Raw genomic sequence first — 16,647 nt, 5'->3', positions numbered from 1 at the left:
TTCCCAGCTAAGACTGATGTACACCATGATGTTGATTACACTTCTCATGTTTTATTTGTGCCACACATGAATCCAGTTCTCATCAATAACAGGTATTTTTGTTTTATCTACTCTGACCTAAGAAAAACATTCTTTTTATTGTAGGAATATACTTCCACTGCATCACTCAACCACAGATGAAATGTGCTATATTCATCATTTCATTCAAAGCAAAGACTGCTATTTGCTGTAACCTGATTAATATGAACTTAACAAAATGAATCTCAGTGCATTGTTGTGCTTAAACTCTTTATGCTAACTTTTTCAGATTCATCCTCTGATTAATGTGATATGGACCAAAGTACTAATCACACTCATCCTTCATGGTTTGCCAACTATGTTCTTACTTTAACTTGCTGCATAAACAGTTATTAAATTCCTCAAAAGAGTCATGATATGTCTGCATGGCCATTACTCTATAAGACAAGTATATGATTTGATTGCTAAAACCACAACTGATAGATCACATGCAGTGAACAGGAAAGTATCAGGCAGTGTGCTTTCTGTGTGTATATTTGAGCAACAGATAAAAGTTCCAGCAAAGCCTGACTTAGTTCAAATGGAAGGTGTGTTTGGTCTGTCTGTGCTCAGAGCATTGGTGAACAGTGCAAAGTGAGGCAAGGATACTCTGTAGTCATCTTCTTTTCAGTTCAGTGATATGAAATGGTGAAAATATTAAGGTAAAATGACAGGTTTGAGGACAAACCATGGATTTTATTGCAGAACTCACTGGCCATACTCTTCTCCCTTCCAGCTGCTGGACTGCAGCACAAGGCTGTTCCCAAGAGAGCTGGGGTGACTTTGGCACTGGCAGTAGCAGGACCAGCCTCCGTGCAATGTGCAGGCACCCCAAGTTGCTCCCACTGGAGCCATCAGGGGAACAATGCCTCATGCTCTTAGGTCAATCCCCTGACCTGCAGCTCCTCCAAGGAGATCCCCACAGGGGAGCATGGGACTGGTTCAGCCCAAACCTGGGATGTGAGTGATTGCATAAAACCTGTCCAGAAAACTGCTGTGATGGCTCAGAAATTTTGCTGGCTTTTTAGAGTGCATGGTATCTGGCTGCTCTCAGGTGCCACCTGAAACTGTGTGTAGCCTTTGGGAAGCACCTGTCAGTCAAGGCAGCCCTTGTAGGAATAAGGGGAGAATGGAGAAAGGCTGGCCACCAGCTGGGAGGCTGCATCAAGCACAGGGAAGAAACATGTTGACCCAGACCAGTGAGAAACAAAGGATGATTTAAGAAACTTAATGGACAAATTTGTCAACAGAAGAAGGAAAAAATACTTCTTCCTTTTTTATTTTTCTTTTGTTGTTGTTGGTTGGTTTTTGTTGTTGCTGTTGTTTTGGTTTTTAACCTTTTCAAACCATTATTCAGCCCTTTTCTGGCATACTTTGTAAGAGCTATTCAGAGGTATGGAACAAGGATGTGTCTGTCTGCTCTGCCCTATGTGATGAGCGGAAAAAATTAATCACCAAAAATAAAAATCAGTCCTTCAAGTCAATCCTGTTAGAATCCTATATCCTAACCTATCAATAATCCATATTTTCATGAGCACCAAGCTGTATAGCAGATATTGAAGCCGAACTAAACGCATACATTTGGCCAGTTACTTTGTGAATGTTTTTAGCAACAGAAGGCAGTGCACTGGATGGCTAACAAGCTTTTCTGGTCCAGAGGGGCAGTATAAGTCCACCAGATGGATGCAGAACGTGCAATCCTCTACCTGCTAAACTGCCAAAATGTCTCTTTAAAGAGTCAAGTAAATCCTAAATACATCAGTTACAACTCAGGTGGTCAGCTTGGAAAATTTGTGAGGTTAAGGGGAGTATTTTTGCATGGCCACAGATGATGACTGTCACTTTGTCATCACTGCTGTGACCTTGGATCTTCAAATAGCATGTGGTACTCTCTGAGAAGCAGTGGGTCTCTGCTGGCACAGCAGTACTCTCCCACTCCTCCTTGTCCCTCCTGGGTGCTGGTGGCATAGAAGGCCAAGTGGAGGACCTCATTGCCCTCTCCAAGGAGGAAGATGGACGTCAGATCCTCTCAGAAGAGGAACAGCATTGTCCCGCACCAGCTGACTCTCCAGCAGTAGACAGGACATGCTGGCCTCCACTGTGTGCTCACTGATTCCCAGTGTCTTGAAGCCACAGTCTCTTGTCAACATCCACATCTGCAACCCCATCTGAACCACAGGCGGGAGCCACTTCCCAACTTCGCTGGCTCTGTTTAGCTCCATGTGTCACTTTTACACATTAAAGTAAAGCTGCCTTCTCACAAAAAAGCAAAGCCAGTATCCCCAGTACCCCACCAAAAAAGGCTCCACTGCCAACAGCACCTGCCCTTCCCAAAGGAGTAAGTTCAGAGCTGGATGCAGATTAAAGAGTGACTCCAGTCTAGATGAAAGAGCTCAATGAACCTCCGAAAAGTTTGATCAAAAGGAAAAGAAATCATGCAAAAGAAAGCACTCAAATTGGAGCTTTAAATTACTGCAGTCTTCACAGCCTTTCTTGTACATGTAAAGCAGGCTGCTTGCTTCAATTCTAAAAAGCACCAGATTTTTAAGGGGATTTTTTGTTATGTGGCACTTTTTGGAGTGCGGTTATCACACATTTTTTTCTATTTTGTGAGGGCCGTTTGTTCCATGAATCTCATTTATAAAAGTTAAAAATGCCTGGTAAAAGCTAAAAGTGTCCCTGGGAAGCACTGAACAAACCCAGCAAGAGCTGGGGATTTTTTTTCCACTTCGCTTTTGTATAGCCTAGCAGTAACATTTGTCTTTGCCTGCTTAAATACAAAATGCTGGACAAGTGAGTGACATGATCTCATTTGCCTGACAGGTAAGCTGCAAAGTGCTGCAATTCTTTCACCAGTACATGCTGGGCTGCAACTACTTCTGGATGCTTTGCGAAGGCATTTATCTTCACACGTTGATTGTGGTGGCAGTGTTTGCTGAAGAGCAGCGTTTGCACTGGTATTACCTCTTGGGCTGGGGTAGGTATATTATAATTTCTAGCAAGATGGTAAATTCTTTCAGATGTTTGAATTATTCTAGCACTTATACACCTGAATTGTTGCATGTATACCACTAGATCATAGCTGAAGGCTGAGTTCTTGGGTCATAAATTTGAGTGTATTTATATCAATGGGCCTAGACACTTAGAAAAATCAGGAGGAGTCAGTATCTATCATTTGTTGCATCTTGGGATTTGCTGAAAGAAATGCTTAAGTTTTGTTAAGCAAAACTTTGGGAGAGATTTCTCTGCAAGCACATTACTCATCTGAGAAAAACTTGTCTATTTTTTTGTCACTTTATATGCAAAAATATTAATTTGTGACAGAACCTATCAAACTATTATTTATTCTGAAATGAAAAGGAGGAAAATCAGTATTTCTGTCTCCTAAAGTGAAAAAACTAAGTACATAGAAAGAAAAAAAAAAAATTTCATAGAATCATAGAATCATAGAATGGCTAGGGTTGGAAGGGAACTTAAAGGTCATCTAGTTCCAACCCCCCTGCATGGGCAGGGACACCTTCCACTAGACCAGGTTGCCCAGAGCCCCATCCAACCTGGCCTTAAACACTTCCAGGGATGGGTCTTCCACAACTTCCCTGGGAAACCTGTTCCAGTGTCTCACCACCCTCACACAAAAGAATTTCCTCCTAATGTCTAACCTAACCAGTGCTCTGGAACTGAATCCAGTATCAGACATACTGTGGGAGATGTTGTTTTGAAGGAGAGTATCCAATTTTACCTACACAGGAGCAGATAATTTCCCTGCTCTCAGGGCTGAGATAAATACAACCAATATGTTAGAGTGGAGTGCAGTCTCACATTTAAATCACCATTGTAATTGTAGTTCCAATCCACATCAGTGTTGACAGAAAACCATTATCATGACTTTTTTTCCCAGTTTAGGAATGATGAATCTCTGCTCTCATTCCAGTTTCTGGCAAGCCACTCCCCATATCTTGAAACCACTGGTGCAGCTAAGCAGGAAATGATGGACTTTTAGCTGCACTTGGGGATGTTCACTTGCATTCATCACTTGCAATCCCAATCTGAAGCAGATAGAATTAACTCTATATTTGCAGTAGATCTACTCTTTGGAGAGGTTATATTTGTTCAAAATTATTTCATTGACAGCAGGAAAATAAAAAATAGCCCTGCTGCTTACAGAGAATAATTAGGAATTAATTAAATTGGAGAAAAATGACCCAGTGCTTAATGTTCTGAAGAACTTTGAAACTCTGACTTCAACCACTAGTTAGGCATCCAATAGCAGGTCCTAAATAGGCAGCAACATCAAAGTGGAAAGTTGTTCTTCCCCTATTTGCATTTTTAACTAAGAGCTTGGTAACTTACTTTCCTACCACAGAATAAGATTTAGTGCTGTCTGGATATCTATATTAGTTACCTAGAAAATAATAGTTATTTTCTAGTTTATATGGGTTTTAGTGCCAGGTAACGGCTTCCAGGCATTAAAGAACTCATTTCTTCCTGGGTTTTGGTTTTTGTTTTGTATTTTTGTTTCTTCTTTTTTTTTTTTTTTTTTTTTTTTTTCATGAGCATGCCATCATGTACTCTCTTTTCTTATGAGAATAGCATCTTTTATGAGCTTTTCTGAGAAGACAGGGACCTGTCATGCTCTTGGAATAAAAAGTGTGTGGAAGACCAGCTCTTAAATGAAGATAACCTTCCTGAAGAACTCTAAATAGAGTCAAGGTTTCTGGACAATCTGTGAATCCAAACAGCTGAACCCTCTTGGAGCAAGCCAGTGTGCTATCATAAAGTTTTCATACCTCCGAATATTTGAATATGCAAATTGTGTATGGGCTCTGCTTGTGGAAACGCAGCCCTATGTGAAGAGCAATTTTAAACATTTCTTTGCCATCTTCATGCCTTGCAGCCTGAGACTTCCCAAAAATACTGTCATTCCATATCCAATTATGCAGGAGGAAGATGGTCATAAACATATATTTTTCAGGTGACATTCTATTTAGGCAGTGCAATGTAATGCAACTGGAACAGTGAGCCTGCAATGAAAGCTGATGAGCTAGCTGTGCTATTGCCAAGAACAGCACTAGCACCACGGTGGGTAGTTCAGTGACATCTGATAAGATACTCATCAGTATCTGTAGCACTGCCCAAAAAAATAAATGGAATGGTGGCTTCTGTAATAGGGTGATGATATCTTGAGAAGAAAAAGGTTAATAAAAATGGACACAACTCTTTGACTATGAAGTCTGCAGCCTTTATAATGGAACAAGATTAATACTTCCATAAAAAAAATAAAAAGGAAAAAAAAAAAAAGGAAAAATAAGTAACCATTAGGATCTGCTAACTAAGGTAGAAATAATTAATAGGAAAATTATGTGATTAGGAGTATATGACCAGACTTTAAGTTTGAATAAGTCAGTGTGATTCCACTGATTCCAGAAGCAGTAGTCACACAGTCTAACTTTAAACATCCAGATACATTAATCAATAGAGAGAGATAGATTTTTCCAAAGGCAATGCAGAGCAAGCAGAGCAGCCAGAGCAGGTTCTGCTCTGAATTACAATTCAAAAGGTCAAGGTAAATGCACAACACAAGATGAATATACTCATTATTCATTGTTATAACTAATCCCTATACAAGAAGATGTAGATTATTTTATTTGGAAAAATCACTAATGACATTTGTAAAATAGCTTTATAAGAAAAATAAAGATTTGAGTTAATACAGAACTTTTCCACAAAAGGTTTGAGATGACTGCATGGAATCTGACATGGACAGATATATTTCAAGGCTGTTGCCTTCATGTGACCCCTACTCTGGGAACTGCTGCTAGGAATGACATTTTTCATTTGTTATTGTTTCACTAAGTCAGGAAATTACCCTTATGCAGGGCAAGAAAACAGTATCAAATATGTGCATCCAGCTGCAGTCCACTGTCTGACTGCTCCAGGCAGGTCCAGCCACATAAAAGTGAAAAGGGAATCATTATTTGGTCAGCACTGAAACAGTTTGCCTTCCAAATGCAACTGGAAATACAATTAAGAATAATTGCCAGGTTTTGCCACAAAGGACCTAGCATGACCTAAATGGGTAGTTCATACCTTTTCCTGGGATGGCTGGGGTGAGACCTTTTCTACGTTGCTTGCTGCTCAGCACGTGTAGGTGGGACCCCTGGAGTGACAGATCTTGTGCCACCAAAACTCAGCAGGCCTTCTTGGTGCTCCACTTTTCACTGCCTCTCTTTTGGCCCTCTATTAGGGAAGAGCAACATCCAGCCCAGTGGACCAGCCTGCAGCTGGAAATTTGAGCTGTAGATAGTCATGAGCTTCTTATCCTGTAATGAAAACTTTCCATCATGTTCTTAAGATTTTCTTGTGAGTTCGTTGAGCCAAATATTCTAGGCTAATGCATTTAGCAGAAGAAAAAAGGTCCCTTGGCATCATGTGGAGTGCTCTACTTGCAATACTCCAGGCCAGAGCTTTCAGATGAAGACATTTTGCTATTACAGAAAGGCCTTGTCCTACTTGGGAGGCAGGAGAAAGGTGACCTGTCTCAAATGATCAATGTTATTCTCTCAATGTTATTCACCTGATCCAGTCTCTCCACCCCCCTTGGCCACAGGACAGCCTGGCAGCAGCAGGGCTGCTGGTCTTAGGGGAGTGCGGCCTGAGGCAGCTCTTGTCCTGGTCCTCTTAAAAATTGAACTTCAAGCTATTTGTCAACAAAACTGACCCAGACTTGCTCCATTTCCAAACCAAAAGGAGGATTTTCTCAAACTGTTGGTGCCATAAACTTACCCTGAGGATGGAAGCTCCTTTCTTGCTGTTCTGAGATTTTTGTTTTTCTACTGTACATCATCACCCAAAAAAAGGCATTCTGCAGCCAAAGGCCAAGTAATCATTTTCTAACAGAAGGAGATTTCCTCAAGAGAAGATAGACCAGTTTATTATACAGGTGCATGTCTGCCTAAGGTACACTGCAGAAAGAACTCTTTTTGGCAGTAAAGTAGCTGTTGCTTTAAGATACCTGGAGAAAGCAGAGTCTCCTCTTTACAAAATTTTTGACCTTATTCTCACTCCAACCTTGGCTGGCATGTGCTCTGAGGTGAGGCTTGCTGATAATTTGGCTAAGGATTCTCTGTCTCTTCTAAAAGTGGCTATGAAGCCACTAACATCCAAAGAAACAAGGAGCCACATTCTGCCCTCTGTGTCTAATCATTGTATCAGCAGGACATTTTCACACATTTTTATTTATAATTATAGACTGTGCAAAGCTTACAAGAAATTCCCATGGTTTATAGGGAACAGGCAGTAGTAACACTAAAGGTGTCCACAAAGCTCTCTCTCTGCACAGGACAGACTAGGCAGTAGATCATCTCCCCGCTGGCCAGCAGTCTGTATGTGCAAGGTTGTACAAACTAGGGTCAGTATTACGGTGCAGACTCTTCGATTCCAAGTTTCTAGCCTATTGGAGAGGGACACAATATACAAACAAGCTGTAGGAAGATGGACAGGAGTGGACCAGATTGTTACTCTTAGTGTCAGGCTGGAAATGAGAGTTTGAAGCTTCCAGTCTGTTAAGCATGTCATGTTCCTGAGCCTTTGGCCCGGTGCAAATTTGCTCCTGTCAGCTCCCTGTCAGAGCAGTGGCCTCTGCTGAGGCTTCACAGATAAATTAGGAGATGTGGATTTATGGTCCCCACAGCTGCACTCCCTGATGAGATAAAAGCTGCATGGGGTGTGTTTGGCTGCACAGAAGCTGGGAACCTTCAGAAGGTATCCTAGATTCCCAAAAAACCCCTCCTGGCTCCAAACATTTTCTCTTGCCATAGGCTCTAAAAGAGCAACTCTTTGGTCTGGTGCTTATTGTTCCATAATCTGGCATGCAAATTAATCTGTCTCTCTCTTGCTCAACAGTGATTTTTACATGGTTTTAAAAGTGTCCATGGTTTCCCAAGTGACTACTACACTGAGAAGCAACTGATCCCTGCCTCCTTCCCATGCTGCCTGCTCAACCCTTCCCTGCACAAGCTGCAGCAGTGCAGGGGACCGGGCAGCAACCTTGCCATGCCCCAGGAGAGCTTGACCTGTGGGTTTTGCTACTCTGTTTGGCCTGCCTTGAACATTATTCCCTTTTGCATCTCACCACTGAGGTAATGCCAGGCCCCTGAATGAAATGGTATTGCAGTTCTTTCCTGAAAGCTGTGATTTCACATACATGTGCTTTATGGACAAGAGACGTTTATGGACAAGAAATTCAAGCTAAAAAAATACCAAGACTGATATATCAATTTAATCATTTCAGGGTTCCCTTTAGTGCCAGCATCTATTCATGCTATTGCAAGAGCCAAATACTTCAATGACAAGTGAGTAGCACATCTGTTTTTGAAGGAATTTAGCATTATTTAACTGTAATACATTTTATGTGAGTTAATAATAAATGTTAATGGTGTATTTCTCCTCCAGCTGCTGGATGAGTGTCGACACGCACTTGCTCTATATTGTTCATGGACCTGTAATGGCAGCTTTATTGGTAAGAATACTATTTGCTATCAACAGTTTGATAATTATTTTAAAAATGTTGTCGACCTGTATAGAAGTTTCTGTACTTTTAAAAGTATTTGGTCAAGAGAAGTAGCTGCAGGTTTCCTCTACTCAGTGTTACAGCAACAGGTTCTCAATACTTTTCAAAAACAAGGCCTGTAAAGGGACCTCCCAGTAAAGAATCAGATTTTGAGGTAAAAATAATCACTTTGAAAATCAGTGTGATCGTTCTCTGCTAGCATAACTTATTTGTGACAAACATACTGCTTTTAGGTGGCGTCAGCAAGACATTTAGCTATGCCTTACCTGGGGTGAGCTGAGTGCAGGCTCGTCCTTCAACACAAATTTTGCTGGTTACTGAGCTGGTAAGGAGGGAGGGAGCTAAACCAGCCCAGGGAGGGGACTGGACTGAGCTGTCAGTATAGGAGGACCAAAGTGCAATGTGTATACATATGGCATCATATATGCTAGTTGTGCCAATCGGCACAGTAACAATGACCTTCCTGAAAGGTGCAGAAAGGTTTTTATTCATCCCAACCCCAACCTCATCTCAGTGTGTCACCCAGGATGCACTTTGAGCTTTTGCACTGCCTCTTTCTTCCTTGCAGTAATTACCTCAGAGATCAAAAAGTAGAGTGGTGTCTGCTGGGAATACATTTGAATAAAGGAACTACCCTTTGTCTGGCAGCTGAAAAACCTGAAAGTCTTTCTGCCCTCTCTTGAGAAGCAGTCTTGCACATCAGCAACATGAAGAAGTTAATTCTTCCCTACCATATAGAGTTTGCTGTTCCAATAGTATCCACATCTATTGTGGGTTTACTGGTTCAGCCTTGATTGCTTCTGCTGTTGTAAAGCCAACTAGCTTCTAGGAGAGGCCATTCCACCTTTATTTTTATCACCATGCTCCGAGTCTGTACATCTACACAATTTCCTGCATAATTTGCTACAAAAATCTCACAGGGAAAGACTGGCTCAGAAGAGCTGAAGAGTTTTACCTTTGTAAAGTCTTCTTTCTGCTTTTCACAGCTGCTTCCAGAAATCCTAAAAGTGAAGGTTAAGTATAGTGAGTGAAGTCAGAGGAGAACAGAGATTAAGGCTTAGATTAAATGCTGAATGGGATTTCAAAAGTAATATTTTATTTATTTTTTCCAGTAGAGCACAAATGCAAAACAGTTGAAAGGCCTCTCAGTGGTTAAGAAGTGATGAAATGCTTTACTAAAACTTACTGATTCGTATTTTATTGTTCTGAAAGAGTCAACTGAAATTTCTCATGTCTATGAAATTTGGGCTATTTAAATATCTATGTGAGTTGTGCAGTTTACATACTGATTTAACAAAAGTAATCTGAAAAAAAAAGTCAACGAAGTTCAGAAAAATAAGTGCTTGGTATCATTGTAACAGAGGGGGAAGCAGTGCTCAGGGTACACTGAAGAGGTGGCCTGTAGTACCTTGAAAATCCACAGGGTACCCTCTGGGTTTATTACCAACCTGGATCTGCCCTTCTTGTTAACCACCTTTCAGCACATCCCACCAGAAGCTCTCTGTGAAATGAGGGTCAAGAGCAGGTTTCCATGTGATGGTCACACATAGCTGGGGTCAGATTTCCAGAAATGAATGAGGTGAGATGCTGAGCTCCTCAGCATCTATGAGTAGCTGAGTAGTATCAGCATGCTGAGAAATAGCTGACCATAAGGGTTGGGGACAAAACTTTCTCAATTGTCTGGTGCTTCTGCCCTGAGACAGCACATGTTAGCTTTTTCCTGTGGGTAGGGCACCATAGAGTCCATGCAGTCTGGTGGAGGCAAAGGGTAGCTTGGGTTTTTCTCAGGAGCAGCCGTCACTCCCTGCTCATACACAAGCCTGAAGTGTGAGCTGAAGCACGTTCCTCAGAGAAATTGTGTGCTCCCATAGGTCCCATATACATTGGGGTTTGTCTCACCTTGCTGCAGACACCTTCAGTGAGGACTGAAGCAAGACAACTAGGTGACCTTCAGATTTAGAAGAGAGATATGGTTACTACTAGGCAACAATTTGTCCATTCCGTTTAAACTTTAGACATGGAAATGAGATTTGTAGCTCCCTGGAAATCCCAAGTTTGCCCACATCAGTATCAAAACAGTCAGTGCTTCATAGAACTGATCCCTGCCTGCCTGAAACATCCAGGCAGACTTCCTAAGGGAAGCATGTAGAGCAGCTCAACAACTCTTTTCTGAAGACATTCAAGGTACTTTCCAAGGCCTGACTCCCAAGCAGCTGCACCTAATAAGCTGTGATAAATATAGGGAGTTATATATTCCTGCCATTTATGTGTTCTATATTTTTATTTTGAATGTCTGTTTAACTTGAATGCTTTCACCTCTAATAGCTTTGCTTTTGCAGGTCAATTTTTTCTTTTTGCTTAACATTGTTCGCGTTCTGGTGACAAAGCTGAGAGACACCCACCGTGCTGAGTCCAACATGTATATGAAAGCTGTCAGAGCTACTTTAATCCTGGTGCCCTTGCTAGGAATCCAGTTTGTTATTATTCCCTGGAGACCAGAAAACCGACTTGCTGGAGAAATATATGACTACATCATGCATATATTAATGCATTACCAGGTATGTTATATAGTAGGAATTTTAGCTTGGGTGAGGTGCTTGCCGTTAATTTAGCCAAAGATGCTGTTGCCAGTTGTTTTGCCCTGAAACTGTGCATGACTCTGGTTTTGCAGTTTTTTTCCAACCACTTTCATGTGGTTGGAAGAGAACTGCATGATTTCTGTTGAAGTGCTCAAATTTACTGAAACTGGTGCTGTGAGGTTAGCATTCAAATAAGCTGTGTATGCTAGCTGTTGTGCAGAGGGAATGCCATTGCACAGAAAAAAAGACAGAGACAATGAGGCTTCATTTAGGAGTTAAAATTCTATTTTAGACAGTTTAAATTAAAATATAGCACTGACATTTTGTTTTCATCAATGCTTTGAAAATATGGTATCATTCAGTAAGGCTAGTTTGTTTTCCTGCTAGTTTGTTTTAACTGCTTGGTTATCTGGTTCACTGACTGTAATATATCCAGTCCTATATTGCCTAGGAGAGCCAGATTTCTAATGTATTTGTGAGTAGCAGTCAACATGGGCAAGTACAGTGACACACTTCTTGTTTCCTTTCATACAGAAGCCAAATGCATGAAGTGTTTTAATGTTGTGGTAAGAAACCAGCTTAAAAAATCAGTGGTGCTTTGGTCCTTAAATGAAGTGATAAATAATGCAATCGAAATGTATGCATCCTGTCACCTTAGATTGTATTTTCTGCTTATTTCTCTTATCCCTTCAAAACTGTGGCTGTGCATGCTACTGCGTGCATAGAATTCACTGAAGTTATAGATCTATTTTTGCAGTAAATGCCATCTCATATTGCAGTTCTGCTTAAAAGGAAAGAGTCTGTTTCTTCTGTGGTTACCTGTATTGTCACTCCTTCAGTTCCAAGGGCTATAAAGGAGTATCTCCAAGTAAGTTTTCTGGTGACAAGCTGCTTACGGTTTTAGCAAGTTAGGATAACACAGAGTGTTACAGTAATCACTTTACTCTTAACACATCTTCCAAATCCTTTGAGATTGTCAGAGAATGACAAAAAGATTGTTAATTATGTTCATTAATACTCCTAATTATGATTGTTATGCAATAGAAAGTCAGAAAACAGGGGTTAAAAGGGAACCAAAACCAAAGTATTGTGAAACTGTTGTGCTGATGGATGGGATCAGATAAGGGAGGGATCCAAGGAGGCAAGGTTTCATTGGGAATGGGTGTCTCTCCATGGCTTGTTGACTGACCCCAGTTACCCCCCGGCAATACCTTTTGTCTTATTCCAGCAGTGGGGATGGTTTGGGGGATGCTGGCGTGGGTACATGGTTGGAGCTGCTCTTGCCCCACGGTTGCTGTGCCCAGAGAAGGCTACTGGGGCATGGTGAGGGGTGACAGCTCACCCAGAGCTGTCCCCCAGCCCGGACAGCAGTGCAGGCCTCACCAAAGAGCTCTCAACACCTCAGCAATGTAACTGCAGTTACTTCCTGTCAGCACATAAATTTGGCCTTTCAGGAGTGCTGTGCAGCTGCCCTGCTAACTGCAGCTGACTGTAACACTCCTGTTCCTACTTAGGGTGGATTTTTAATAGTATTCTAAAATATTCTTAATCCTTTCCAGACATTGCTTATACACATATTTAAGATAGCCAGCTACATAGTCACTCGTCTGGTGCTCATTTTCTTCTCGGACTGACTATGCAATTAGCAGATACTGTATTAGCTTCTGTAACAGCTGTATTTCCCTGCCAGCTACTGTGCTCTCATAAACTGCACTAGCAGCAGTCTATTACTTTTTGCATCCCTTGACACGTCAATCATATACAAGCATTGTGGGTGCAATTAATTATTTTTTTTTTTCTGGAAAATGTAATATATTCTCCATTGCTGCACTGGTTAAATTATTGCATTTTTATGCCTTTTCTATAAGAGAAACAGAGACAGGTTTTCAACAACACATCATTGGTTTAAGTGAACACAATGGTTTGGTATATTAGCTACATCACCCATGTACACAGAAATGGTGCAAACAAGCACTGCAGTCTATTGTAAAAATCAGAGGATTGAAGATGATGGACGAGAAAGAATTTTTTCCCACAATAAATGATTTAGTGCTATTTCTTTCAGAGAATGCTTTTTTCAGTTGGAAAACAACACAGCAAGATATTACTTGCTAGGTTTCCTCTGCTCAAGTCATTTTCATATAACAGAGGCCAGTCTGGTTTTGAACTGTCCTGCTCTTTTTGCAGTACTCTTATCAATGCTCACCATTTTAAGCAGAAGTGGGTTTTTTTAATGTGACTTTATGAGCAATTCAATAACACTGTATGTCCACTTCCCCTGTATTAGCTTGTGTCTGTTTCACCATATAGACCAGATTCTTCTTAACAGATCCGTAGAGTAGGTCTGTAAATTATTAAAAAAAAAATAGAAATGAAGACCAGGTTTTGTGCTGCAAATACTAAAGCATCACATTTTTCCTGCCCAGCCAGCCAGCCTCCCATGGATCCTGCAAAAGTAGAGATTAGCATCTCCCCTCACCATCACCAATATCAGCTCTTCAGTCTCCAGACTGGGCTGAAGTGAAGATTGCACCAGGCAAAAAAAAACTTAAAAAGATATTTCAGCCCTTAAGTGGAATAACATGCATTGAGTGGGATGCTGTAAGTGCATTGCTGAACCTGCAGTTAGTTTATTAAAGAGCTCCTAAAGTAGGAACCACAAAACAAACATTTGCACTCCAGAACAGCCAGCAAGTTGCAGATTTTCCCAGAGGACCTGACTTTCAAAAGCCCATTAGAAGATGCTGAAAGCACATGAAAAGTGCAGTCTTCCTCAGGGTGTGAAACATCACAGTACAGGATGCGCAGGCTTCTCGTACATGTCTGGCATAAAAGTACCTCTGTCACCTAAAAGCCTGGAAAGTCCCCTTGTGCTGCACAGTGAAGGTTATATGGTGCACCTGGGCAAAGAGGGTGCTTTCTGCAAAGGAGTGAAGCAGCAGCAGCCTTGTTTCCTGACTGCACTCATCCCTGCAGCAAGAGAGGGCAGGAGGGATGTGGCTCCTGCCTCACACCCTCACCAGGGCTGTCTGCACCCCTGCCAGTGATCATCTTTTGGGGGGTCTCAGGTTGCAAAGAGATTGGGATGCTGTGCTGAGCTTCTCTCAGAGGGTCAGCTACCAGTGAGCATATCCCATTATCCCAGCTTCTGATCTTTGATGTTGTTCATTGCAGAGGCCTCTGCCAGAGAGGAAGATCCAGCCCATAGGGGCCACCTTTGTGTAAAGGTTACTTTGTATTTTTTAGGCTTGGATTTGGGTCACATATATATTCACCCTGCCTCTAAGTTGTGCATTTAACTCTCTGTGCAACTTCATCCTGAACAAAATTTAAAGTAGTATTTTAAAAATAGTAGGATATTTCAGTGCAGTTTTGAAGATATTAATTCCATCTGTTTCTCCATTTAAAGGGGAAATAAATAATCTCGGTGACACCAAACAAGACGGAAACATTTTCTGTGTCTGTGCAAATTTAAGGTCATAGGACTGCTTTGAAACATAAGTGTTTTTTTCTATTTTCTGGTCAATTTTTTTCTTTACCTTATTAGTAATTTCAACATTTTCTAACATTTTAACCCAATAAAAGTTAGGGGAAATTAAAAAAAAAAAAAATGGACACTTTAAAGTGCCATTTTATATGAAAAATTCATGTACAAATTGATAGTAATGAAACCTACAGCAGAAAGCAAGAGGAGCAGCAAAGTGTGTCCTTTGGCTGATGTGATATCATCTTCATTTTGCAGCTGGTAAACTGCCATCTTCAGCCCTCATGACAATCTCTCACCTCAGTGATAGGAAAACCTGTACAGACACTTTTTTTTTTTTTTTTAGCCTAACATAAATGACTACTTTATAATGCAGTCATTTACCACAGAGATGCAGTATGAATGTGCTGGGAATTAAGACGATGAAGATCACAGTACTGTTTTTCTCAAAGCTTTGTATCTTTCCTGGAATGAGAGAGATGGAAATGGGAAACACTTCAGTGAAGGACCTGGACTTTCAGATCCAGAAGTGAGAAATGAACGGACATGGACCAAAGCATATACAGAGAATCAGAAGCTCATTTTTTTTATATTATGGCCATCTGTACAATTACATGTGCCATCACCTTCTACCATCAGTAATGAATATATCACCCCACCAGAGCCTAAACAGCAACAGTGTGTCACTAGAACAGAGACTAAGGCCATAGATATGGTAATGAATAACAGAAACAAGCATCTCTAGATGCACTTTGTTAGTTTTATGCAGACATATCTAGAAGACAAACAACTGAAGTATCAGCAACCTGTGTAAATTTGCAGTATCTGCATATGTATTTTTAGTTGTTTCTTTTAACCTGAACAAATTACTGGAACTTCAATGGAAGACACTGTAAATTAATCACCCCAAGCCCTCCTGCCTCTGAAGACACAAAGCTGGTGTCTGCTACTGATATGTCTATAACTTTACAGCTGAAATACTCTGAACTATGGACAAAGCTTTATATATAAAATGAAAGAAATAGAAGTAGAACTCAAAATAGAAACAGAAACCTCAATGACAGAGCCCAGAGAACCATTGGTGGTGGAAGAAGAGCAATGAGACATATATGGGACAAACTAGAGAAAATTTCTTCACCCAGATGTCCAACATCCATGGTCTCAAAATAATGAGGAGCCAGATCTGCTCTCAGCTCACTCTGGACCAGTAAAGTGACTGAAGGGATATGAGGCACCACCATAGCTTCCTCTTTAACTTTTCTTTCAGAAGTTGTCTGGAGAAAACACTCATTAAGGGAACTACACTCTTCAACAGAAGGCATGTAGAGCAATTGCAGAATGTACCAGAAGAATTTGAATAATATACAGGAGCTGAAATGAAGAATGGCTTCCTTTCAATAGTTCAGGTTCAATTTCTGCCTTTAGGTGGACTGCAGTTCCCAAATTCCCCATGAACACTCTCACTGAAGAACAGACTCTCCTCCTGATGTCTTTCATATCTGCCGTGCCTCACAAGGACTGTCCTTCAAGCATTTCTGCTCCCAGAGGAGATCCAGATCCATCTCATTTTCCATACTGGCTGACTGTTGTTAATAACAACACACTTTAGCAAAATAGTGAGACCCCTGCTGTAACCATGTACCATGCAGTTCAACAGCAGATGTTTTGCAAGACTGTGCCAATTAATGTAGCACACACAGCACAGGAGAACAAGCAATATAAGGGCCCTGGGAAGTGATGCATTTGCTCTCCTTGCATAAATTTTTGATCTCAGAATCTGTGGTCTGGCAAATTCCTGCTTTAGAGGCATAGAGTTTTTGTTGCCCTTGTAGTGTTTCTCAAGCCAGAGTTTATGCTCCACCTATTGTACGTTACATATTTTATACTGAGATTTGAGCTTTTTGAGAAGACTCACTGTTTTTCTAAAACATGAAAATAAACTTTCTTTTTCTCACTAT

The 16,647-nt window shown here is 41.0% G+C and overlaps 1 protein-coding gene across 2 annotated transcripts in view; it reads left to right on the top strand.

The window, feature by feature from the left end:
- Positions 1 to 16,647, top strand: part of CALCR (calcitonin receptor) — a 149,479-nt gene that overhangs the window by 119,869 nt on the left and 12,963 nt on the right. For both annotated transcript variants that reach the window (XM_051612072.1, XM_051612073.1), the window contains exons 8-11: positions 2,881 to 3,034; positions 8,348 to 8,408; positions 8,509 to 8,575; positions 10,966 to 11,184. In XM_051612072.1, coding sequence (XP_051468032.1) covers positions 2,881 to 3,034; positions 8,348 to 8,408; positions 8,509 to 8,575; positions 10,966 to 11,184 — 501 coding nt within the window. The remainder of the gene's footprint in view (positions 1 to 2,880; positions 3,035 to 8,347; positions 8,409 to 8,508; positions 8,576 to 10,965; positions 11,185 to 16,647) is intronic.

The sequence above is a fragment of the Apus apus genome, chromosome 2 (assembly GCF_020740795.1).
Source record: "Apus apus isolate bApuApu2 chromosome 2, bApuApu2.pri.cur, whole genome shotgun sequence".
Classification (NCBI taxonomy): domain Eukaryota; kingdom Metazoa; phylum Chordata; class Aves; order Apodiformes; family Apodidae; genus Apus; species Apus apus.
Note: the sequence above shows the minus strand (reverse complement) of the source record. Positions and strands in the feature narration are given on the sequence as shown.